General features: G+C 39.9%; 1 protein-coding gene across 1 annotated transcript in view; it reads right to left on the bottom strand.

The window, feature by feature from the left end:
• mrps5 (mitochondrial ribosomal protein S5) overlaps positions 1 to 27,520 on the bottom strand; it is a 150,506-nt gene that overhangs the window by 77,462 nt on the left and 45,524 nt on the right. The window contains exons 3-4 of the mRNA XM_039738233.1: positions 25,823 to 25,948; positions 18,260 to 18,493 (exon numbers count right to left, since the gene is read on the bottom strand). Of these exons, the coding sequence (XP_039594167.1) occupies positions 18,260 to 18,493; positions 25,823 to 25,948 (360 nt within the window). The remainder of the gene's footprint in view (positions 1 to 18,259; positions 18,494 to 25,822; positions 25,949 to 27,520) is intronic.

Below are 27,520 nucleotides of genomic sequence, written 5' to 3'. Positions count from 1 at the left end.
CAAGGGTTAAAGGAACATCAATTGTAAATACAAGATGGGAGACACTGTCCAAAAGAAGCAACCTCTGAAAAGGTTTTAAGGGGTTAATGTCAATGCAACACTGTCATCATCTACATCATCTCTGAACTCTGGCACACTATGAAGCACATTTTCATTTAAGATACCTCGGTACTTTGCTCCATTCAGCACCATCTGGTCTTCCAGTCACTGCTGCTGAAAAACAACCCCACAGCATGATGCTGCCAACGCCATACTTCACCGCTGGAAAGGTACTGCACATGTGATGAGCGACATGACACAAATCTTGATTTCATCAGACCAGAGAAACTGGTTTCTCACAGTATGAGAGTCTTTTAGTTGCATTTTGCAAACTCAAAAGAGACTACCACGTGTCTTTTACTGAGCAGAGACTTCCGTCTGTTCACTCTGTCATTAAGCCAAGATCAGTGTAATGTTACAGCAATGGTTGACCTTCTGGAAGCTTCAGTGCAGCTCGACCATCAGGTGATCTGTCTACCTTACCAGGACACTTCTCTCATGATGGTTCAGTTTGGCCAGACGGCCAGCCATAGAAAAGAGTTGTGGTTGTTCCAAATGTAATTCATTTAAGAATTATGAAGGCCACTCTGCTCAATATTACAGACATTTTGTTGGTGGCCTTCCCCAGATCTGTGTCTCAACACACTCTAAGCTCTACAGGCAATTCTTTCAACCTCATGGGCTGGGTTTTGCTCAGCAGTGGAACATTCTACAAACATTTGTGTGACTTCCTTAATCCATCCAAACAACTGAATCGGCCACCGGGGGATTCAAAACAAGTTGCCCAAACATCTCAATGATGATTTACAATAAAAGGGGACGCTAAAGTACTTGTGTCATAGCAAACAGTCTTTAAAATCCTGCTTATGGTTTACAAAGCCTTCGATAATCTGCTCCATCCTGTATTTCAGAATGTTTTACACCTTACACTCCAAATTGTAACCTGGGTCTGCTTAGAATTCCAAGAGCTAAACTTAAAGCAAGTGGTGAGGCGGGCGGCCTTCTGCTGTTATGCACCTAAAATCTGGAATAGCTGACCGATAGAAACTCGTCAGGCTGATATGGTGGAGCACTTTAAAAAAAAATGTTAAAAACTCATTATTTGAACATGGCTTTCTCAGAGCTTCATTTTAGTGTAACCCTGATATTCTGTATAAGCATTCATGGTGGCTCCACATTAACCCCTACTTTCTCTGCTGTTCTTTTACCAGTTTTCTGTGGTGGCAATCTGTGCCACCACCATCCGATCAGGGCACCATGCAGTCCCTATATTGATGGTTTGAAAGCCAGAGGTCCACATGACCATCATCATCAAGTTCTTCCATGTGACGCCTGATAACCAGGAGAACTGATTGAAATCATTGATGTTAGGTAGAATGCCTAGAGGGGTCCGGATGGTCTTGTGGCCTCTGAACCCCAGCAAATTTTTTCTTTTTTTCCTGTCCTCCCTGGCCATCGGACCTTACTTTTATTTAATGTTAATTTGCATTGCCTAATTTTACTTCTGTATTTTGTTTTATTTTTCTCTTTCTTCACCCTATCAAGCACTTTGAGCTCCATTATTTGTATGAAATCGTGCTATAGAAATAAATGGTGTTGCGTCAATGTGATATTTCAGTTTTTAAAGTTTTTAATAAATTTGCAAAAATTTACTAAAATCCTGTATTTGCTTTTCTCATTCTAGGGTATTAAGGGTTGCATGATGAGGGAAAATTATGAATTTAAAAGTTTTAGCGCAAGGCTACAACAAAACAAAATGTGAAAAAAGCGAAAGGGTTTGAATGCTTCCTGAATCCACTGAATGTAATTATATTTTATCATTGCTGTTATTTTTGAATATGACTCACTGTTATAAAAATGTTTAATAAAATTTGACAACAAACACTTTTATGAAGGGACTAGAAAAATGTAATAATGCTCCAGCTTTCAAAACCTGTTAAGTAAGCCTTCCAATGCACATGAATGCTATGCCATCGGTTAATCGGATATACAATTTTAAAAGCTTTGTTTTTACTTTGGAATTGTTTCAATTTCATTATTTGCACTTTTACTTTAAAGATTCATTAAAAACAATATTTGGAATTACCTTTTATTCAACATCGCATTGAACTTTGATTCCGTTTTTGGAGACGCATCGTGACAACACAACGTATAACTGCCCGTGAGTGAACATTGTTTCTGTTTCTCTAATAAATAATCCCACTTGTTCTAATGTTTGTCCCTGTGATTTGTTAATTGTCACAGGAAACTGTAAACATTTTAATACGAATGGCGTATCAAGATCTCCTTTGATGTCTAATGTTATTTGCGGAATATACACATTATCTTTCTTGTCGCCTGTTAAAATTTGCATCGCTTCTCCGTGATCATAAATATACACCGGACCGAATTGCGTTTTCTCATAGCGTAGGGTCCATTATTGTATAAATCTACGTTTTGTGCATTGAATGATGTGAAGGCGAAAAGACTTTGTTTTCTGTTCTTTGCCTTTTATATCTGACCTCGCTTTGTCCTGATATTTTTTTCAATTACACCTGTTCCTGATGATTAATTACCTTTTGTTTGCGCTAATGCAATCTTTACTATCTTTTTTTTGATACTGTAGTGGCTGACGTAATAAAGTGTCACAAAAGTTTTACTTGAAGAGTCGCCAACTTCGTAACCCCAAACACAACTTTCTAGCACCCTCGCCAATCCCTCATCCCCCGTGTCTCGACTTACCACATCAATCAATACCCCGCTATCAGTCATCTGTGCTGTACTCCGCCCCCCCTCAATCAGACCTAACAGTCACTTAAAACAAAAAAGGCCTCAACTTGGCTGGGACGTTACAATACTTTCGAATTTTACTGGTTTCATATTCTGTACCTTTCTCTGCATGTGTATTGCGCCATCGTTTGTTTGAGCCTTTCGAATTCCACTGCTTTCATAATCTCTTATCTGCCTTTTTTTCTCCCCAACGCTTTTGGGTCTCTTTTCTCCGCGCTGCTCTTTCTTCTTTGCTTAGTCGTTGACGTTTCATCTAAAAACATATTGTCCTTATACACTTTATATGTGCTGAGAGCACAGGATCTGTGTGTGCTACGTGCCTTTACACGACTGTGTGTTTTGCTGGCCATGCTCTTATTTGATATTGTTTGCGTCTCGCGGGTCTTTTAAGTGTCTTCCGAGAACTTCCAAGATGATCACGTCTCACTGCCCTGCTTTTCCTTTCCAGGATTTTTTTTTACAATAGAGAGAAATGAAAATTCAGTATAGAATTGAACTGTGGATTCCATAATTGGAAATACTTGAACGACACGTCTAAAACACTGGCATGATTATTTGGAGCTTTTCAGCACAAAACAGACAGCTCAGTTTACCTCTTGACAGCACACAGTTACTGTGCTCGGAGACATATGGGACACAAACACTGGGCCACAGGTCCTAAAGTGTGGGATGAGGGTTAAAGTAAGGAAGAAGGCTACTACTTTCCTATTTTAGTGAAACTAAATCCTTCATTAAGAGCTATCACTCTCTTTTTGGACTGGACCTTGCCATTAAATTACGAGAATGAACAGAAAATGCAGATGGCACACACAAGAGATATAAATCCAGAGAGACTGCAGCATGGACGCAAAGACGATGGCTCGATGTCAAATGTGTTCAGCATTTGTGATAGATCATTAGTTTCCTGGCATTCCCAGTCAGCCTGGGCTAAACATTAACCTTGAATATCCTCAAGACAGCAAATCCTTTTCCATTTTCACCTTTCCTGCATTCCTGCTGGAAGCATGAAAACAAATGGCAAGGTGCCACCTTCAAGAACAAGCCAGATCTTAAGGGGTTCAATGCCTCAGTATCTTAGCAGGAAGGCTCCAAGTTTACCATGATTGATATCACGCAAGCACCCCTGTTCCAAGTGCACCTTTCACGTCTAACAAGCACTCGTCCAAATGGACACTTCTGCAATTTATGGAGCAGACAATATGAATCAAACTTGGCTTCTTTGTACTTGAGTAAACAAGGCAGCATAATGGCACTGATGAAGGATTTGTGGCTACCAGGGTTCCAAGCCCCAAATTCACTGAAAGAGAACACTTGGGTTCAGATAGTTTCATATTTAGAACAGATGTCTCCATTTATGTTCATCATCTTCTACAGGTGCACACAGGTATCAGTACTTACTGACGTGTGTTCACATGGCTCACGCTCCGCCCCAAGGCGCTACAGAAGGTAGTTAATTCAACACAGATGATTACTGGAACAACCACCCTTTTCTGGTCAGGGTACACGTTCTCAGTCAAAAGTTTTAGAACACCTCAGTTTTTCTTGAAATTTCATCAGTTGAAATGCAATAAAAATGGTGAAAAGGAAAGCAGAAAACTGCCAGATGTTTAAATTAAAAATCTAGGGTTAGCAAAAACTGGAGAAAAAAAAGGAAATTTCAGAATATTACAAATGGGCCTTTTACATGGAACAGCTAATGTGCAGAAGGAACTCCGAGTCCAGCTCAGGGCGGCGAAGGAGCAGTACAGGAGAAAGCTGGAGCAGAAGTTGCAGAATAACAGCATGAAGGAAGTGTGGGATGGAATGAAGATCATCACTGGCTGCAGCTCGAAGCGGGTACCACCATCAAGAGAGACGTGGAGAGAGAAAACCAAATGAACAACTTCTTTAACAGGTTTGATCACCCTAACCCACTCTCACCTCGGAGTACTGCATCCTCCAACCATCCTTCTGCTGATACCAGCATAGGTGAGACATCCCCACCCACAATTACAGCAGCTCAGGTGAGCAGAAAGCTGAGGAGACTTCGTGCCAGCAAAGCAGCAGGTCTAGATGGAGTATCGCCACGACTGCTGAATGCCTGAGCGTTGCAACTGAGTAGTCCTCTACAGTGCATCTTCAGCCTGAGCCTGGAACAGGGGAGAGTCCTAAGGATTTGGAAAACATCTTGCATCACCCCAGTCCCAAAGGTACCACATCCTAATGAGCTGAATGACTTCCGGCCTGTCGCTCTGACGTCACATGTGATGAAGACCATGGAGCGGCTGCTGCTTCATCACCTGAGGCCACAGGTCCGCCACACCCTCGACCTTCTGCAGTTCACATACCAGGAGAAGGTGGGAGCGGAGAATGCCATCATCTATACGCTACACCGATCCCTCTCCCACCTGGACAGAGGCAGTGGTGCTGTAAGAATTATGTTTCTGGACTTCTTTAGCACCTTCAACACCATCCAATCTCTGGTCCTTAGGGACAAGCTGACAGAGATGGCAGTAGATTTATACCTGGTGCCATGGATCGTGGACTATCTTACAGACAGACCTCAGTATGTGCGTCTTGGGCCCTGCAGGTCAGCAGCACAGGAGCGCCGCCGGGGACTGAACTTTCTCCGGTCCTGTTCAGCCAACATACATCAGACTTCCAATACAACTCGGAGTCCTGCCAAGTGCAAAAGTTCACTGACGACACTGCTATGGTGGGCTGCATCAGGAGTGGGCAGGAGGAGTATAGGAACCTAATCAAGGACTTTGTTAAATGGTGCGACTCAAACCACCTACACCTGAACACCAGCAAAACCAAGGAGCTGGTGGTGGATTTTAGGAGGACCAGGCCCCTCATGGCCCCCGTGATCATCAGAGGTGACTGTACAGAGGGTGCAGACCTATAAATACCTGGGAGTGCAGCTGGATGATAAACTGGACTGGACTGCCAACATTGATGCTCTGTGTAAGAAAGGTCAGAGCCAACTATACTTCCTTAGAAGGCTGGCGTCCTTCAACATCTGTAATAAGATGCTACAGATGTTCTTTCAGATGGTTGTGGCGAGTGCCCTCTTCTACACGGTGGTGTGCTGGGGAGGCAGCATAAAGAAGAGGGACGCCTCACACCTGGACAAACTGGTGAGGAAGGCAGGCTCTATTGTAGGCACAGAGCTGGACAGTTTGACATCCGTGGCAGAGCAACGGGCACTGAGCAGACTCCTGTCAATCATGGAGAATCAACTGAACAGGATCATCTCCAGACAGAGGAGCAGCTTCAGCGACAGACTGCTGTCACCGTCCTGCTCCACTGACAGACTGAGGAGACCCCATGCTATGTGACTCTTCAATTCCACCTGGGGGGTAAACGTTAACATTATTCAAGGTTATTGTCTGTTTTTACCTTCACTTTTATTACTCTTTAATTTAATACTTTTTTTGTATCAGTATGCTGCTGCTGGATTATGTGAATTTCCCCTTGGGATTAATGATCTATCTATCTATCTATCTATCTATCTAATGGGTTACATCCGACAGATGTTCTGCAGAAATTTAAGTAAAAGAAGCCTTGCAAGTTGAAGCAAGCAATTTGCACAGGTGTCCCAACTTCTGTTGATTACTTATAAACCTTCTGAGTGTCTTAAAGAACAGACTGTTTTCAGTACACCCTCTGAAGTACGACTCAAATACTGAAGTTACTGACAGTAATTTTAGGGAGTTAATAGGGACATCCTCTTGTTCTTTGAATTGAAGTATAGTACACTGTACTAAAAAAAAAAAAAACATATCCAAACACAGCACTGTAGACATCTTATTACGTACGGAGAAGTAGTTAATTATTTATCAGAGTATCGGTTACTGGTACAAGAGCAAAAACGCACAGGGTTTCTGAACTCATAAGAGTCTAATTTTGCAATGGCCTCATTTCACAAATCAATAGTCAATCAGAAGGCTGGTAACTTGAGTTGCCTCACATTTGCTCCGTCACTAAGCAGGGCAGGGTCAGATAGCGACAAATTAAAATGGCTCTTAAAGCCAGTCCAGTATATCATCTTACCAGACGCATCTATCCAGTGAAGACTCTATGTGGAAAAACTCAACGGTGAACATTAATCTGTCTAATAAATCATACTTACCACACAGCGTTTAACTAAAATGTGACAACCTCTATGCAGATAACACACTTCAGAGCAATGAAAGGATTTCTGTGGCTAACTCAGCTAGCATTTTGAAATGCATGATCGCATTCAGCTTTTTTTTAATAAGGGACAACTTTTTAATCAAGTTTTCCAATTAAACATAATGAACCCATTATTGATTTATTTTCAATCATACTTGCATTAACCTCCTTCATTTAATTTAAGGTTGTAGGACACTAAAGTAGAACAAAGCAGTAGCTCACCATTGAGAGGATGTCATTTACATCATCACAATACAGAATGCATAAATATGAGGGACGTTCAAAAAGTTTCCGCAATTTTATATTTTCGTTGGAAACGTTGACGGCGGGAGGAGTCATCATCGCTCGTGTCTGAGGGGGTCATGTGACTTGTTCAGTCTGGCAAGCCGGCTGCCTTTGTAGTTTAGTAAGAGTTGTCACCCCGTGGTGAAGATGGCTGTGAAACATATAAATTGCACCAAAGAGAAACAGCGTTCTTTCATATGCTTTTTGTGGCCAGAAGCACAAATTCATCTCTGCATGTGTGTTCAGTAAAAAAAGGATAAAGTTCTCTCTCATAGAGTCGTCTATGAGTAGATTGAAATGTTAGAAAATGGCCATACTAGTGTGACGGATACAGAGAGCACTCCGGACGTCCAGCTACAGCCATGACCACGAGGAATGAAGAAAGCAAGCAGTGGAGCATCAGTGGCTATGGGCTCAACCAAAAACAGTTTTGGTTGATGGCATTAAAAAGTTGGTACGACATTGGGGAAAATTGCATCGCAAAGGAAGGTGACTATGTAGAAAAGTGATGTCATTTGTTTTTTAAATACTCAATAAATACAACTTTTTGAATGTTCCTCTTAAAGTGAATACACATATAGACAATCACATCAGGGCAACTGAAGGGCAACTGAAGGGCATCAATCAACCTGGCAGGATGGTGCTGTGGAGCACATGGCATATATGAGTTTAGTTAGTTAAAAAAAAAAAAAAAGTTCATAGGTTTACCCAGTGGGCAATTCAGAGATGACAATATAACAGAGTTGTGAAGTAATGTTGCCCTCTCACCTCATTCCAAGATATAAATTACAACCGCAATCGCAAAAAAAGTTGGGAAAGTATGGAAAATGATAATACAAACAAAATATAGTGATTAAAATTATATTTACCCTGTACCATATCCAAAAACAATACAGCATCACATTATTTGATGCTTCACTTTGTGAAATTATTTTTATTTCAAAAATGTACACTCACATCAAATCTGATGACTGCAAAACACTCCAAAAAAGTGCTTACCACGGTGACACGTCACCATTTCTTTTAATAACACTTATTAAGCATTTGGGCATGGAAGACACCACTTAGTTCAGTTTAGCAAGTGGGATTTCTCCCATTCATCCATTGCACAAGTCTTCACCTGCGTAACTGTTCTGGGGATTCCTTGCCATGTTCTGCCCTTACCAATGCACCACATAGGTCAGGACTGCATGCAGGCCAATCACATACCCACACTCTCTGCTTACACAGCCATGCAGTTGTAACCCAGTCAGAATGCGGTATGGAGTTGTCCTGCTGGAAATCGCATTGACGTCCCTGAAAAAGGCAGTTCCTGGAAGGCAGCATATGTGGCTCCAAAAACTGTGCATATCTTCTGGTATTAATGGTGCCCTCACAGACGCCACAGGCACTGACACACCCCCATACCATGACAGTTGCTGGCTTTTTGAACTTGACACTGATAACAACTGGGATGGCCCTTCTCCTCACTAGTCTGCAGAACACAATGGCTGTTTGCTCCAAAAACAATCCAATACGTTGATTCAAAAGACCACAAAACATAAATCCCAACGTACTACTCTCCATCTCAGATGAGACCGAGCCCAGAGATGTTGGCAGCCCTTCTGGGCAGAGTTGATGTATAGCTTAGTAAAGCCTTAACTTGCATCCAATTGTGAATATTGTTGACAGACAAAGGCTACTGAAGTATTCTCGAGCCCATGTCATGTTATCAATTACAGGCGCATGACAGTTTTTAGGACAACACGTCTGATCAGAGATTACGCGCATTATGAGATTGTTTTTCAGCTTTGCACTTTATGCACTGAGACTTGACCAGAATCCTTGAACCTTTTAATTATACTGATTTGTTTTTGGTGAATGTTGTTCTCTAAAATGCTGGATTATTCACTTATGCATCTACAGTAGAACCCCGCGAAGTTGCGGTTCAAAGTTCGCGGCCTCAGTTGTTCACAGATTGTTCCTTAGAACCTAACTAATAATTGTTAGCGGAAACCGCAAATATCCTCCGCAATTTTTTGATATCTTTTTTCATGGCAATACTGTACTGTAGAGAGAACAGGAAGCAACTGTAGAGGAAAAGGAGGCTTGCGATGGTGAAAGTAGCCAATCCGAGAGCGTTTTTCATTTCTCCTTCATGTTCATTGGCTGTTGCTCTGCGAAGTATCTCTGGCAGATGCAGCCCAGAATTCCCGTATCACAACAGTTTACTGCATGTAGCTATCTTGAGGGTTTCACTGAGCGTTCTCGTGTTTTTCATTTTGTTCTTCTTAAAGCCCTAAGATGCCGCCCAAATGCCCTGCACCTTCTAAGGCTTCTGGCAATGAACCTAAGCGGCATAAAAATTTTAATATACTCCAGAAGAAGGTTGAACTACTGGATTTGCTCCTGGAACTAAAAAGTTATGCGGCAGCAGCCACCTCAGGAGCTGTAAATTCTCTGCTTTGCTGTGCAGTCATTATCTTCATTACATACCTTCATCGTACTGCAAAGCTAATTCATCATCTTAATCTTCAAACAATACCATTCATTATTGGTGAGTACCCGTACATTTTACTGTATGTGTATTAAATTAAACTATTACATATTTACCCTACTTATACCAAAAAAAACACACTTGCATAAATTATAGTACATATAGGGGTAACATCGGTATTTTACATTCTAGCACTGTGGGAGTGTGACGATGTGGGTTCTGGCTCCACACTCCCATTGCTGTTGGAAGCACTTGAACCCAACACCGTCGATAATGTTACCGAGTGAGCTAGGCAATGGAGGCAAATTACTGAGCAAGGGGATGGTAGAAAGTGCAACAGTGCTTTTATTAAAAACCAACAAAAACAGTGTTCCATAAATAGTGCAGTTCTTTCAAAGAGTCAATAAATAATCCATAAAATGAAAAAACCGTGGAGGTTAAAACAACAATAAGAAAAGACAATCCTTTAAAACGAGAGGTTAAATCTTCTTATGGAAGCAGTCTTAAAACACTAACAAATCCGGTGCTTTTCTGGTAGCGTCTCGCCTGCTAATCCCGGTTGGGCCAAGCAGCAGGCAAGACGCTCTTTGCAGCTGCCCTCTTCTAGACACACACACGAGACTGGAGACCTCCTGATCCCTGGCTCCGGTATGGCACTCATCCCAGTCCCGGAGAACTTGGTTTCCACCAACGGCCAGGTCGCTCACGTTGGGGATTCCCACCACCAAGTCTCCCGACTTCCGCTGCCTTTCAATGGCCTCTCTGCGGCCAGTCGCCTTCCCTGGTCACTCCCGCTACCTGATCGCTCAGCGGGAGCGACATCCAACTCAAACACCTGGGTGTAGGCCCAACACCCCAGGCCCTCGCAGCTGCCCGTGAGCGCTCGTTCGCCCGCTCTCTCTCTCACCGACCTGCCTCCTCATCTGCTCCCGGTAACCTCCGTCCTCTTTCCTTTTTCTCTCCGATCGTTTCTTTTTCTCATTCCTCCATTTTTTTTCCCTTCAACCACTTGCGCTTCTTTTTTATAACGTGAGGGGCCATCACAGCTGTAGCATTAACCACGGGACAATCATGAATGTGGGCAGTTCCTCACCTGTGCACTAGGTGAGAAACGCCCACACCCTACGGATCGTCCCGCGGCCCACTATGGCCCAACGTCCTCTCGCTAAGCCGCGAGCACATCGATTACTTATTTAAAATGAATGACCTTTGCTTAACGAGCTGTGGACCCATAACACCACATTTGGGAGACATAGCAGAACAGTACTGTACAGTATACGGGTTTACCTTTACATTCTTTTTTTTTTAGGGAAATGTATTAAGCTGAGTTTGAAATGAAATTAAGGTGTTTCGGAGGGATATTTAGGGTTTAAACTTTTTTTGACCACATCCAAAATTTGCAGTTCTTCACAATTCGCAGGTGCTCTAGGAACGTAACTCCCGCAAATTTCGGGGGTCATCTGTATTGATGCCTTGCTCTTGAAGGACTACCCCGTTTTTTGGAGGCTCCTTATATACTAGAACAGAAGTGCTTCGCCTGTTTCACATCATCTTGTTATTTCAGATGGTCACATCTTTATTACTTCAAAACTATCCTGTTGCAACTTTTTTTTTTGGAAATGTGTTGCAGACATCAATTTCAGAATAAAAGTGTATCTACAAAAAACAATGCAGTAGATTAGGTAAAACACGAAATACCTTGCTTTTTTACTGTAAATTTACAACTCACTCCTTTTTGTTTTTATTAGTATTTTCCATTAAGTTCTAACTTTTTTGGAATTAGGAAAATAAAAATATATCAGCAGGCTGGCCAGAAATAGCACTTTTGAGGACACAATGTATTTGAAGTATTGTGATAGATCGTAGAAAGAATATTTTAATATATTACTGTTATGAGGATGATGATATGTTATTAATCCCCAAGGGGAAACTGTCTTTTCGCTTGATGTTTGGGGATCAGAGTACAGTGCCAGCCATTCTACAGCCCCCTGGAGGTATTTGCTCAAGGGCCCAACAGAATAGGATCCTTTCTGGCAGTAATGGGATTTGAACCGGCAACCTTCCAGATACCAGTGCAGATCCTTACTCACAGAGCCACCTCTCCATCCCATGAGCTTTAATTAGTGGGGGCCAAGAAACAAAGTCACAATCAGGAAGTCAAAATGGACCAAGAAAACACATGCGAAGACACGAGACAAAAAACAAATGTGAATGACATAAGTGAGAGCAACGTAACCAAAAATCAAACTAGCACTTGGAAATTAAACAAAGTACATAACACTGAACTTTGTCTTATCCACTGGTAGTGTTGGATTTTATGTCTGTAATTTGGTGTGTGTAATTTTTCTGAGTCGTCCTATAAAGAAAAGATCAAAGGAAGTGAATCCATTATTAACTGGTGCAATGGTTGGAAAAATAAATAATTTAGAGACGTTTAATTCAATGGTAAAGTTCTTCATTGTTTTTATGTTTGTGTGCTCATTGTTCCAGGATGGGTTTTGCTGGTTCAACATGACCTATATCTGAAAAAACTGTTTATGGAAATCAATGAATGTGTTTTTTCTATTACTTTTTCTCTATCATTTTATTATATTACTTCAGCACTTCATCCTTCTATTTCCTTTACTGCTTATTTTTAGTTTATTTTATTTTATTATTTTATTATAATATTTTATTTTTTGCAGGTTTTATTTTTTTCTCTCCAGTCGTCTGGAGTTTTTTTTTTTGTGTGTGTTTTTTCTGTCCTCCCTGGCCATCGAACCTTACTCTTATTCTATGTTAATTAGTGTTGCCTTATTCTAATTCTTACTTTGTCTTTTTTTTCTCTTTTCTTCATTATGTAAAGCACTTTGAGCTCCATTATTTGTATGAAAATGTGCCAAATAAATAAATGTTGTTGTTGTTGTTGAATTCTGAAGCCACTGCCTATTTATTAGTATTACCACTTCAGCATCACTAATGCAAAACAATCAAGGTCAGGGATGCTTCACGTAAATACTAAAAACAAGGCAAAACCAACTTTTACACTATGAGACCAATAATGGTAACAAACAAGGGAAACATGATGTGCAGGTCAGAAACCCCCAAAAATAAAGTGCAAAAAAAGTTATATTATTGCAGCTAATTTCCCTGTGTCATTTGTAGTGATGGTGGAGAACAACTGTTAAATGTCAGGTTTTCATGGAGAATGGAGGTAAAAAACATTTCTGATGGAATAGGCATCTACAGTGGGTACGGAAAGTATTCAGACCCCCTTCAATTTTTCACTCTTTGTTATATTGCAGCCATTTGCTAAAATCATTTAAATTATTTTTTTTCCTCATTAATGTACACACAGCACCCCATATTGACAGACAAAAAAAATAATTTTTGAAATTGTTGCAGATTTATTAAAAAAGAAAAACTGAAATATCACCTGGTCCTAAGTATTCAGACCCTTTGCTCAGTATTTAGTAGAAGCCCCCTTTTGAGCTCATACAGCCAGGAGTCTTCATGGGAAAAATGCAACAAGTTTTTCACACCTGGATTTGGGGATCCTCTGCCATTCCTCCCTGCAGATCCTCTCCAGTTCTGTCAGGTAGGATGGTAAACGTTGGTGGACGGCCATTTTAGGTCTCTCCAGAGATGCTCAATTGGGTTTAAGTCAGGGCTCTGGCTGGGCCATTCAAGAACAGTCACAGAGTTGTTGTGAAGCCACTCCTTCGTTATTTTAGCTGTGTGCTTAGGGTCATTGTCTTGTTGGAAGGTAAACCTTCTGCCCAGTCTGAGGTCCTTAGCACTCTGGAGAAGGTTTTTGTCCAGGATATCCCTGTATTTGGCCGCATTCATCTTTCCCTCGATTGCAACCAGTCGTCCTGTCCCTGCAGCTGAAAAACACCCCCACAGCATGATGCTGCCACCGCCATGCTTCACTGTGGAGACTGTATTGGACAAGTGATGAGCAGTGCCTGGTTGTCTCCACACATACCACTTAGAATTAAGGCCAAAAAGTTCTATCTTGGTCTCATCAGACCAGAGAATCTTATTTCTCACCATCTCAGAGTCCTTCAGGTGTCTTTTTAGCAAACTCCATGCGGGCTGTCATGTGTCTTGCCTCTCCTCAGTGTGTGGAGACAACCAGGCCCTGCTCATCACAGTACAGGGATATCCTGGACAAAAACCTTCTCCAGAGTGCTAAGGACCTCAGACTGGGCCGAAGGTTTACCTTCCAACAAGACAATGACCCTAATCACACAGCTAAAATAACGAAGTAGTGGCTTCACATCATCTCTGTGACTGTTCTTGAATGGCCCAGCCAGAGCCCTGACTTAAACCCAATTGAGCATCTCTGGAGAGACCTAAAAATGGCTGTGCACCAACGTTTACCATCCAACCTGACAGAACTGGAGAGGATCTGCAAGGAGGAATGGCAGAGGATCCCCAAATCCAGGTGTGAAAATCTTGTTGGATCTTTCCCAAGAAGACTCATGGTTGTATTAGCTCAAAAGGGGGCTTCTACTAAATACTGAGTAAAGGGACTGAATACTTAGACTTAGTTTGTCTTTTTTAATAAATCTGCAACAATTTCAAAAATTCTTTTTTTGTCTGTCAATATGGGGTGCTGTGTGTACATTAATCAGGAAAAAATTAATTTAAATGATTTTAGCAAATGGCTGCAATATAACAAAGAGTGAAAAATTGAAGGGGGTCTGAATACTTTCCGTACCCACTGTATAGGGAAAAATCAACCTAGCACTATTGGTGGGTCAATACAAACATTTTTACTTTATTATCGATACCAGGCCTCAGACCTCAGTACCAGACCAAAATGATTCTGAAGGAAATAACAGATACCTCCAAACCACCACCACCACCCTCAAACTAACTTCAGTCTCCCTGGTGCTGGGCGCTCTCACATCATTACACCCCTCTTATCAATTAATCGCCGTCATGTCATGATCGAGTCCAAGCAATAAGGAGCTGGCAGCCGTGATCGTGTTTAAGCCTGCGGTTTCCTTTCATGAAGTCTACAAAGCTGACATTTTTCCACATGTGCACTTGTGGATGTGGGGGCTTTGAGAAGACAACTGACGTTTACTTCTGGCGTCAAAAATCCTGAAATGCTGGGACTGTACCGTTTTCAAATTTTGCGATATTCTATACTTTTCCACTACCTGTTTACTGCACAACCCAAATTGGGATTAGGGTCTACTTGGAAATAAGCTAACTACACTAAACTGAATGCTGTCTTATCCACGGAGGGATAATGAATTCTGAAGCTATTGTGTGCGCTTATAATGTTACCACCACAAACAATATCATTACTGCAATGATCAAGGTCAAGTGACACTTTCAACAGCATCCTGTAAATTGTAAAAACAAAAAGCTAGGCAAAATCAGTTTTACAGTATAGGATCAAAAATGGAAAATTGATGTGCAGGTCCAAAAAACCCAAAATACTCAAAAATATCTGCATAAAAACTAATATTATTACTGTTACTTTCCTCATGTGGTTTATAGTGATGGTGGACAAAAAATGTAATCTAATCTTTTAACGGAGATAATAAAGCTTCTAATAGAACAGGTGCCAATAAGGACCAATGCTGGACAACAGCAAACAAAATTAAAATGTCCATGAGAAAACGTCAAGTCACTTGCATTGCATATTCAAGTCATTTCTTTAGCTCTATGCTCAGAATGTACCAAGTGCTTGCATTTTTGCTAAAATATTGGTATATTAATAATTCCTGAAAATCAGACCAATGCATAAACATGAGGGGCAGTTACAAACAGGATCGAGCTTCTGAATAAAAGATTCATTTCTCCCCCACATTCACTGAATCCAGTCAATAAGTGATAAGCTTGGCCCCGTCTGAAGACACTTCCCGTTTGTGCACTGCCCTGATTTTCCAGAAGTACTTAAGATGTACTTACTTATTACACAACTGGATGACCAGATGTTTGAATTATGTGTCACAACGTGAGGCTGTTTTTTTTTCCCAATGGACATTTTCACATTGTTTGCAGCTTGTTGTCTTGTGCTGGTCCCCATTGATGCCTATTCTATCAGAAGCTTCAACATTTCCCATTGTCCATGAAAACATGAGATTAAAAAGTTCATCACTACAAACCACATGGGGAAAGTAACATATAAATAATATTTTTGGGTGGCATATTCCTGTAAAACATTTTGAGTTAACTCCAAAAACTCTCATAGTGTATGAGCACAGCGTGAGTTGTGACGTTGAGTAAAAACACCAACAACTGAAAGAAAGGGATGTTAAGTTTATAGAGACGCACAGCCAGCCCACGCATAGCTTTGTGACGTGACCGGATTTTTCAGGGGTGTTTTTTTTATTTTTTGAAACCACAGTATATGAAACTTCAGTAAATCCAAAAGAAAATGAATCTCCCATAATTCCAAACTATTTACTGCTTGATAGCCAAAATGAAACAGAACAGAAATTATGTCACTTTGTTTAAGAAATGCAGGCAGTTGGCTTAGTCGTTAAAGTGCTGGATTGTAAATCGTAAAGTTTCCAGTGTCTCTGTGCGTGACTAATGATATTGTCATTTAACCTGCCATTTTAAGAAAAACGGAAACAACTTTGCAGTCATTTGTAAATCAATCTGAAACATCAGGTAAATAAATAAATGGAAAGAGAATTCATTTTACTGTGAATTACATGTAGAAAGAAACACTTTAAAAGGGCCCTTTTTTTTTTTACCACAAATACACTACTTAGTGGTAACTGCTTCATGAAGAGTGCTGTGGTGTTATAAACTGAAAGCAAATTTAGTTTTATTTTTTTAAAGAAATACATTTTCAAGCGTGACATAAACCATCCCCTCTATGTTTTTCCAGAAGGAGAATCATTTGGTCAGTTAATTATTTTCTAAGGAAGCGTTTATCAAAAATATACAATTATTAATGTCTTTATCTTTAATTTTACCATGATGCCACTTTGTAGCCCAGTTGCTATGCATAACCTTTGGTTGCTAGGGGCGTGTTCCCAGAAGTCGCGCGTACAGTGGAACCTCGGGTCACGACCGTAATTCGTTCCAAAACTCTGGTCGTAACCTGATTTGGTCGTGACCCGAAGTAATTTCCCCCATAGGATTGTATGTAAATGCAATTAATCCGTTCCAGACCGTTAAGCACAAAAATAGTTAATTATACCATAGAATGCACAGCATAACAGTAAACTAAATATAAAAACATTGAATAACACTGAGAAAACCTTGAACAGAGAAAACTAACATTGCAAGAGTTCACGCTACAGCCTTACGAGCCGCTCGCTGTAAACACTTTTTTTAATGAGTTTTAAGCAAAGGGAAAAAAATTTTTACAAAAACGAACCATAAACAACCAAGAAAACTAACCTTGCAGGAGTCGAGATCTGGCATGAAGGAAGTGAGGAGGAACTTTGTGTAGAGGAGATTACATTTCTGGGGTAAAGTTCCTCTGCGCGATGGATGTCTGACCGAGAACAATGGACTGTACAGGGAGAGACTGAACACGTGCGGAAATCATCGGCGCGTACAAACCGGAAGGGAAACAAAATAGAGCACAAAGAGTTCACAGCGAATGCACAGGGAGAGACTGAACACGTGCAGAAATGATCAGCGCGTACAAACTGGAAGGGAAACTGGCTTGTTCCTCACCCGAGTGTGTGGTCGTGAACAGATGCAAAAGTTTGGCAAACTTTTTGGCCGTAACCCGATTTGTACGTGTTCAGAGACTTTCGTGACCCGAGGTTCCACTATAATTTCATCATCTATGTAAAGATATAAAAAGCCATCATTGCGATTTATTCATTGTCCAACGTGGTGGATTCCTACAAGGCTTTTATCGCAAGTTTTCTCTTCATTTCAACATTGCTTCGATTTAAACTTGGCCCCTTGGTTAAGTGCTAATCTCTTTGCTGTTTTGGCACCTTCTTTGTATTGTACCTCTTTAGTGGTTCACTTTCACGTTTTCTCTGCTTCAGTCTGTGCGTCCTTATGGGGTCAGAAAAAAGTTTGTAGAGGTAGTAACCAGGAGAAGAGACAATGTCACTAACCCTAGTGAGAGCATGTAACCCGACCCCTGTCACGGTCATCATTGCAAAATCAGAAAACAAAGTTCAAAATCAATAATTCAAGTGAAAATTCTTAAACCTGAAAGACAAAAACACAAAAGCAAAGCAGGCACTATACAAAGAGTTATTACCCAATATTGGATGATGTCAACTTTTTAAAGCACCATGTCAGTGATGTCACATAATGCAATCTTGCGGTCAATTACCATGGCAACTCTAAGATTCTAGCTTCACAAAATGGTGATGTCCACATCAAAAACAAAATGACATCCAAAAATACGAACAGTATAATTATATAAATGCCTTCAAATACATTTGAAATGCATTACATCTCAAAACATCCATAAACCAAGGAAAAATTCCAGAAAAATTACAAAATGACATCAACAAAATTTATAAAGCAACCAGATAAGAAGAAAGAACAGAATCTGAGTTTAATGAACAGATTTAAGATTACTGTGGAGCACATTACCTCCGTTAGGACCCGGGTCAGGTGCTCCGAGACTGATTCCACCCCATGAGCTTCCCGTCCATCCCCTATCTCTCTTCACCTTCATCTTTTTCCGGCGCTCCCAGTCATCTCTCTGTTGGAGGATCTTAGCCTGAAGTTCTTCTTGTTCCACTTCATCCCTTTTAGACATAATCTGGATTTTGCCACTTTTCAGAATTGGTGTGTTCAAGCCGGGCCACAGGAATCCTCCACGTCCTGACAAAATTTCACAAGAACATGAATTATTTGAATTGGTTCACAAAACCATTTCCCTGCCCAAAGAAAAAAAATAAATAGATAAAATATCGGGAGTGCTCTCCCCTCAACCTTCTCATATACTCAGATATGAGGATGGATATTTGAAGAGTAAACCATAAGACAATGATCATATTTTTATATTATGTACATTAAAAAAACATCAAATCAAATCAAATTAATATATTGATCAATTATTATAAAAGTAAAGTTGAATAAATCGAACTCTGCAGCTGCATGAATAAAAGTACCACTTCCGGTTAGCAGAAATAGCCCAAATGTTGACAGAAATCCACAATTTGTACCTAATAATTGTATGCAAAATCTGGCTGACCAAAGTGAAAGTGTACTCAAATTATTATATTTGCACACACACAGACATAATCCCAAAAATGGTATTTTCGGATTCAGGTAGGTCTAAAACATCGAGATTCATCCAAATCTCAACATCGAATTTTTGGACAATTACAATACTTTCCCTATAATTTGTATACAATAAAGTAAAAAGAAAAAGACTTTAAAGTTGCCACAGTTTAAAAATGTCCACTATTTCACTTTTCTTTATCATAGGCACACAAAGTCTATGACAACTGGGCTAATCTTTGAACAAAACAGAGCACTAGACGAATGTCAACAAGTATACTGAATTAAGGAATATCTTCACAAAAGATTAAACAATGCTGACATTTTCTTGTGGGGTGATGCAGGTCTAAAATATACATCTACAGTGGTGTGAAAAACTATTTGCCCCCTTCCTGATTTTTTATTCTTTTGCATGTTTGTCACACAAAATGTTTCTGATCATCAAACACATTTAACCATTAGTCAAATATAACACAAGTAAACACAAAATGCAGTTTTTAAATGATGGTTTTTATTATTTAGGGAGAAAAAAAATCCAAACCTACATGGCCCTGTGTGAAAACGTAATTGCCCCCTGAACCTAATAACTGGTTGGGCCACCCTTAGCAGCAATAACTGCAATCAAGCGTTTGCGATAACTTGCAATGAGTCTTTTCCAGCTCTCTGGAGGAATTTTGGCCCACTCATCTTTGCAGAATTGTTGTAATTCAGCTTTATTTGAGGGTTTTCTAGCATGAACCGCCTTTTTAAGGTCAAGCCATAGCATCTCAATTGGATTCAGGTCAGGACTTTAACTAGGCCACTCCAAAGTCTTCATTTTGTTTTTCTTCAGCCATTCAGAGGTGGATTTGCTGGTGTGTTTTGGGTCATTGTCCTGTTGCAGCACCCAAGATCACTTCAGCTTGAGTTGACGAACAGATGGCCGGACTTTCCCCTTCAGGATTTTTTGGTAGACAGTAGAATTCATGGTTCCATCTATCACAGCAAGCCTTCCTGGTCCTGAAGCAGCAAAACAACCCCAGACCATCACACTACCACCACATTTTACTGTTGGTATGATGTTCTTTTTCTGAAATGCTGTGTTCCTTTTACGCCAGATGTAACGGGACATTTGCCTTCCAAAAGTTCAACTTTTGTCTCATCAGTCCACAAGGTATTTTCCCAAAAGTCTTGGCAATCATTGAGATGTTTCTTAGCAAAATTGAGACGAGCCCTAATGTTCTTTTTGCTTAACAGTGGTTTGCGTCTTGGAAATCTGCCATGCAGGCCGTTTTGCCCAGTCTCTTTCTTATGGTGGAGTCGTGAACACTGACCTTAATTGAGGCAAGTGAGGCCTGCAGTTCTTTAGACGTTGTCCTGGGGTCTTTTGTGACCTCTCGGATGAGTCGACTCTGCGCTCTTGGGGTAATTTTGGTCGGCCGGCCACTCCTGGGAAGGTTCACCACTGTTCCATGTTTTTGCCATTTGTGGATAATGGCTCTCACTGTGGTTCGCTGGAGTCCCAAAGCTTTAGAAATGGCTTTATAACCTTTACCAGACTGATAGATCTCAATTACTTCTGTTCTCATTTGTTCCTGAATTTCTTTGGATCTTGGCATGATGTCTAGCTTTTGAGGTGCTTTTGGTCTACTTCTCTGTGTCAGGCAGCTCCTATTTAAGTGATTTCTTGATTGAAACAGATGTGGCAGGAATCAGGCCTGGGGGTGGCTACGGAAATTGAACTCAGGTGTGATACACCACAGTTAGGCTATTTTTGAACAAGGGGGCAATTACTTTTTCACACAGGGCCATGTAGGTTTGGATTTTATTTCTCCCTAAATAATAAAAACCATCATTTAAAAACTGCATTTTGTGTTTACTTGTGTTATATTTGACTAATGGTTAAATGTGTTTGATGATCAGAAACATTTTGTGTGACAAACATGCAAAAGAATAAGAAATCAGGAAGGGGGCAAATAGTTTTTCACACCACTGTATCTGACATTAGAACTCTTTTCCACAATTGTGTCAGTTTGTGCCATAGCCGTACAAGACAAAGCAACATGTACTTATAATATAACGCAGCTGTGAGTAGCAAACCTGTAATCAGGATTAAGATGCAGATTTTTATCATGTTACCTAAAATGGTACCATAGCAGATGCGTCTCTCACAGAAACGTCTCATTATTTTGACCACACAAAACCCCGGCGTAGGAAGACTTTGTTATTCAAGTTGTGATAGAAGACAGGGATGGATTGGTATCCCAGTGGGTAGGCCATCATAATGGATGGACAGTAGGGATGTATATAAATCCTGACCAAAACAGGTGGTATTCTCTTTTCCACCCAGGTGGTTATCATGGATGGACAATATGGATGATGGAGGCAACCCAACCAGTCAAGAAGCCAAAATAAGAAAGGAACGGTGGAACACAATAAACATAATGAAATATGCAGAAAGAGAAGGAGTGGACTTTATGAATCCATCATATAGTGGAACAGCTAATGTCTTCAGAGAATTCAAGAGAGGACTGGAAACTCTGCATTAGAATAAACATTAACAGTTTGCCACCTAAAGGCCGGTTTATACTTCATGCATCATGGCTACTACACATTCCCAGCATTCATTTGACGCATCCTCAGAAATTAACGCAACACGTGCGCGAATTGCAGCACTAGCAAAAAATCATTGGGGGCGCAGTGTGATAAAAGTCCGAACGTGACGTCTGAGTTTCTGTTTACTATCTACATGTGACAGAAAGCCGCTTTGCAGATCGATGTATGGGCTTCGGTGTTTGATGAATGGTTCGATGAGGTGAAGCAAAAAGTGGACATACAAATGCATTTGTGGCGTTTTTATATTTAAGCGTTGCATATTCCCCAACGTAATGACACAATACTTTTTTTTTCACCTTCACAACAGCATCAGAATGTATGGCGCTGTATTTCAGCCACGGAGAAAAAAAGTTAGAAACACTGTGAAAAGATGTATTTTGTGATTAAAGTGGAAATTTTGGCTTAAATCTCGAAATGTCCACTTTAATCTCATAGTTTATTTTGTCATTGAAGTAGACTGTCATAAATGTCATCTTAAAACCGACCCAGTTGTTAATCGCTACGTACTTCTGGGGCTTCCTCCTTAACTGACAGCAGCAGCAAGTAGCAATCACCACACAGAACATATTAAATGATATTCCAGCTCTCTGCACATTTAGAATCTTTAGATTTCTACTTAATATCACTTTCATGATGAAATGCATTAAAGTATGTATGTTACATTTTACAAGTAAGTCGTTAACTTCTTTAAATAATGAATACTGTTAATAATTACACATGTGGGGGCGACATGGTGGTGGAGTGGTAGTGCTGCTGTTTCACAACGAGTCATGTCCCTGGTGCTCCCTGCCTGGAGTTTGCATGTTTTCCTGGTGGGTTTCCACAGTGTGCTCCGGTTTCCTTCCAAATACACAAAGGTTTGGGGATTTGGTGATGCTAAAATAACGCTAGTGTATGTGAGTACTTGTGTTCACCTTGTGCTGATGCCCCATCCAGAGATTGTTTCAGCGTCATGCCCAATGCTAGCTGGAAAGGGTGCAACCCTGGATTGATGGATTTAATCATTAAACATCCAACCTTTTCAGAGATATTGTGGCAAGGTGTCCTCGGAATTGAACTGATGTTTTAGGCAATTCAAAACACAGCGATGCCAAACCTGTTCTCACCATGATGATATTTCACACTGCCACCTGGTGGAATCTTCCAGATTTACGTAAAGTACGCGCGCAAGTAAAAACAGTACAATGCTTACGTAGCAGTAGCATCCACAGGTGCACACGTCACATCGTGTTAAGTATAAACCCGGCCTTAGGGAATACAGAGGCAAGTATCTTCATAACTGTGGATCATCTATTGGCATGAAGAAGCAGGGTGTCCTTGCTATAAGATGGCCCACTGTATGCTATTTTGTATGTATGGTATAACGCTGGTTAACAACAATGTTTCTCTACACGAGTATTATTATGCAAGAAATATATGTGTGATGAAGACTATTTTGATATTTGGTGCCCTAGGGACTAAATTACTTTTTTCTTGGATTTAGTACTTTGCTGAATTCACTTTTTTTTATTTATTTATTTATATTTTTGCTGTGGGGTTCTTGAAAATTCTTCACATTATTACTCGGTCCCATGTAAAAATAACAGGAGCCCCACCAATTTCAAAGAAGTAAAACAAAACTGAGGGACAATAAGAACAATGCAGCATGTCCTCTCTCTGACAAACTAACACTAAGTACTTTCAGCCAACGAATCACTCAGCAGAAGTGTGTCAAGAAACGCAACTGGGGCTCCTTTATACCAGCAGCAATACGTCTGCCTCACTGTGACTGTGATAGCCCAGTCAGAGATTTTCTTTCTTTCAAATTTTCTTGCTTTATCGTCATTCCGGTGTGTGTTCAGACCAAAGTGTGTTGTTAAGAAGGCAGGCTCCATTGTACGATTAAAGTTGGACAGTTTAACATCTGTGGCAGAGCGACGGGCGTTAAGCAGACTCCTGTCAATCATGAATAATCCACTGCATCCACTTAACAGTGTCATCTCCAGGCAGAGGAGTAGCTTCAGTGACAGACTTTTGTCACTGTCCTGCTCCACTGACAGACTGAGGAGATCGCTCCTCCCCCACACTATGCGACTCTTCAATTCCACCCGGGAGTAAATCACGAACATTAATTTTATTTTAATTTTTTTTCATTTTTATTACTATTTAATTTAATATTGTTTCTTTGTATCAGTATACTGCTGCTGGATTATGTAAATTTCCCCTTGGGATTAATAAAGTATCTATCTATCTATCTATATTTATTTACTTACTTATCTATTTATGTATTCAATGTAAAATGCCACATTTCCTTCTGGGGATAAGTATTATTCACTCACTCTATCTATCTATCTATCTATCTAATCCTGCCTACTACATTAACCTATCTATCTATCTATCTATCTATCTATCGCTTGTGTAGTGCTGCTACAAACGAAGGACTGGAGGCGTATGGCCACATAATGTCAATTACACAACTGTATAAAGGTCAGACCCGTGCATTTCCAGGGTGTTCACAATTCCAGGATTATGATTTAGTCTGTTTATTATTTTTTCTCCACTTCATTTCTTGTGAATTATTACATTCTTACCTTTATGAACCATGAGGAATTCAAATTTGATGTTTATCTCTGTGCATTTTCTCTGGTTCTAGTTCTAAAAAATAGTTTACTTCTTACTCCAATGCCACTTTGTTTCTCTTGGCTGCTGTGAAGTTATCTAGCAGTGACCTAGTATTGTCATGGAAACTTGACCGGAAATGCATGGCATTCGACATTAGTGCCAGTACGGCATAAAAGATTAGCACTGTGCATTCACTAAACCAACCGAGTTTACGGATAAACCTCAGCAGTTAGCTGGCGATTCTCTTCAATTCCTAATTGACCTGGTTAAGGAATTTAGTGCTTTGTATTTCCAGCTTTTTGAGAAATGTTTTTGTTTTGACCAAAGATAAAACAGTTAATTGGTTTTAACTTTTGTATTTAATTTGACAGCACCTCTTCTTCTGGTCAAATTCAGGCAGTCACTTTTGCATTTTTATCTTGTAGCAGACCAATCAGCTACGATCAAAGTCTTGAAATGTATTATTTTGAATTCTAGAATTCCTGATTAAAGAGTTTTGCTGCCGACTCACGATTACCTGTCTGCTTTGTGTACTGGTTTATAGGATTGGTTATTGTATCTCTCAGTAACGAACATCAACCCGAAGAAGACAACAGTTTATCTCCTGGTCTCTTTACTAAAAAATATGCCTTCTTTCAGTACTGACAGAACAACAATGCTGACCCTCAAAAGGAACTGAAATGTCTTACAGAAGTTTACATTTAGCAATATATATATATTTTTTAATATAAAATTTTAACAGGACTGAATATTAATGATAAAAAAGGTAAAAATAGAACATGTGACTGAGCAATACTGTACAAAACAGAACAAACTTCACAATCTAACAGTGTGTCTATGAGAGGCTTTACATGAACCTTCCCACAATGCTTTGCTCTTGCTTCAGTTAGTTGCCAATGACAGAAGTACTTATAGGAGGAGATAATAAAAATCCTGATGAGGCTGCTCTTCATTCCGCTACAGTCCACCTTAAAGCTTCAGGCCAGAAGCAAGACCCTGTCTTCTCAAGATAAGAAAAAACTGTAATTAATTACTGGCCATTAATTTGTTTTTTAAAAATGTATTAGGTTACTGCAGCACTGGCCTGCATTACCTTTGAATTTAAGGTTAAGTTAAACTAAGGAAAAAAATTAGCGATGCTTTCGTTGTCGCAATGTATTCCTGCATATCTATTATATAGGGCCTTTCAAATTCATCCATGGATTGTTTTTGTGTTTGTACTTTTAACTCCATATTACTGAACAGAGAGGTCTCCCTGTACCAATAAAGTGTACTGAAAAAAAAACCTCCTGTCCTCTGTGTATTAATTATATGGAAATTATTGTGAACCATGCTTTGTCGATTTTCACCCCCATATCTGCTATCCTGCAGGGAGATAAAACCAAACACTGTTTGGACCATTTCAATGTAAAATTTATAAAGTCTGCCGTTATGCTGGCTGGTTAAAGCTGACTTTTCTGCTTTTTTTTCCTACTGTGTTTTTTCTGTTTTTCCGCTGCAGTCTTCGCGGTCAGAAATCAAATCAGTAAAAGTGATGAATTTAATTGGAATTAGGCGTATACTCTAACCTCTAGGGCACCAAGACAAAAAGTGCAGGGAGGCTGCAGGTAGCGACACTGCAAACAATAAACTTTTTAATGTTGTTGGTTTACAAAAAGTACTATATACAGTTTAAAAGTGTATGGCAATATGTGTAAGATTTTTTTTTAAGTAAATATGTGGAAAAAATACCTTCTCCGATAGGCTTCCCCCTGTTCAGGTCCTTCTTCGTCTTTCGTTTTGTTCGCTTTCCTCGTCCTTTTCTGGCACCTGCTCCACTCTCTGCCAGGACTCCTCTCCATAATTCATCTGCAGTCACTGTTTTGATAGGGGAGATTAAAAAATGAATACCTATCAAAAAAACTGAATTTTAAGGGTGCAAGCATAGTTCATTCTTTCAAAGAATATATTCATTCACCATTTTACATATTAATTGCTAGGCACTTTGTGAGGGCTAGGGCCATTTCCAGCAGTAGTCAACCCTGGACAGGGCGCTGCTCCATCACAGCAAACGCCCATTCACACTAAGCCAATTCATTGTCTCCAACAAACCTGACCTGAATGTTTTTGGGGTGTGGAGAAGAAAGCTGTATTTACAATCACTGGAGAAGATAAACCTGGGCTGGGCATTTCAAACCATTTCAGCATTAGTCCACTTTGAATCTTATATGGAAAAAAACAATCAAAACAGGACATGGATGGAGGTTAAGGGGAGGCTGCTGCAGGATGGTTCCTAAAAAGGTGTATTTGTTTTTTAAAGCTAAATTATTTTAAATGTGTTAATGAACAACAACAATAATAAGCAATGAATCAACAATACAATAATTAAACTCTCAAAACTTTCTTAAATTACAACATTAATTAGTTCACTAATTCACTGGAGACAGCTTGTTTCAGCTTGTACGTTTTTGTATGCAGTGTTGTTCTCTTCTACATGTGAGATGGCCACTCCTGTCAGTAAAACAGATCCACAATAGTCACTACAAGCTACTAAAACAGCCAGAGAATCACGTGTGTGTGTGTGTGTGTGTGTGTGTCTCCATGGCTTAAATCTGAATGTGCTGCCTATACAGACAGGGGTGCGGTGGTCTGAGCAGACCCAAGTCACACGTCACACACACAACTGTGACAAAATATGCAATAAATAGACACGTCTCTCAGATGAAATAAATAAAGAGTTCAAAAAAAACTCCAACTTTCAAAACAGTTAATCCAATCTCAGAACGCATCCAAAAAGTTACGCCATTGGCACATTTTCTACCTTGTTTAAAAAATAAGAAAATACCGAATATACATTTATGTGGCCAAAACGTTGTGTCTTGATCCATTTTTCCTTTTCAGCCTTTAACTTTTTTTCTTTCCAGATGCACATGGACACAGCTCTACACTAACTCCATAAAAAGTCACCATCATTTTTGTCACTATTATAATAAGCACACACACAAAAAAATACATATTAATAAATATTTTCTGTCATCTAAATGTACTTGCATACTCTTTTGTAATTTCAATATTTTAAACATGCTGAAGTAAGTGAAATTTAGTTTGTACTGCAACTTTAAATTACAAACAAATTATAATATTTGACTTGGGATTTCATGTAATTGAATAGCAGCACAGTTATGGAACTAGAAAAAAATGTAATTATTTTGAATAATTCTGCAGCCAAGACCCCAATGCCAAACCCAAACCACCCAACCTAAATGTCAGACTCCCACCATGAAACTGGATTCTTTGTTGTAACACCAAGTACAAGAACCATTACTACAGACTTATCCAAGAGTTTAGTCTTTAAACTGTTCTGTTAATTATAACAATTCAGGGATACAGTCAAGTGTTCTTCTAAACGAGCAGCGTGGCAAGACCTAAAACACCATCACGCTGAAGCAA

This window comes from Polypterus senegalus, chromosome 16, assembly GCF_016835505.1.
Source record: "Polypterus senegalus isolate Bchr_013 chromosome 16, ASM1683550v1, whole genome shotgun sequence".
Classification (NCBI taxonomy): domain Eukaryota; kingdom Metazoa; phylum Chordata; class Cladistia; order Polypteriformes; family Polypteridae; genus Polypterus; species Polypterus senegalus.
This window is presented reverse-complemented; position numbering and strand designations above follow the sequence as displayed.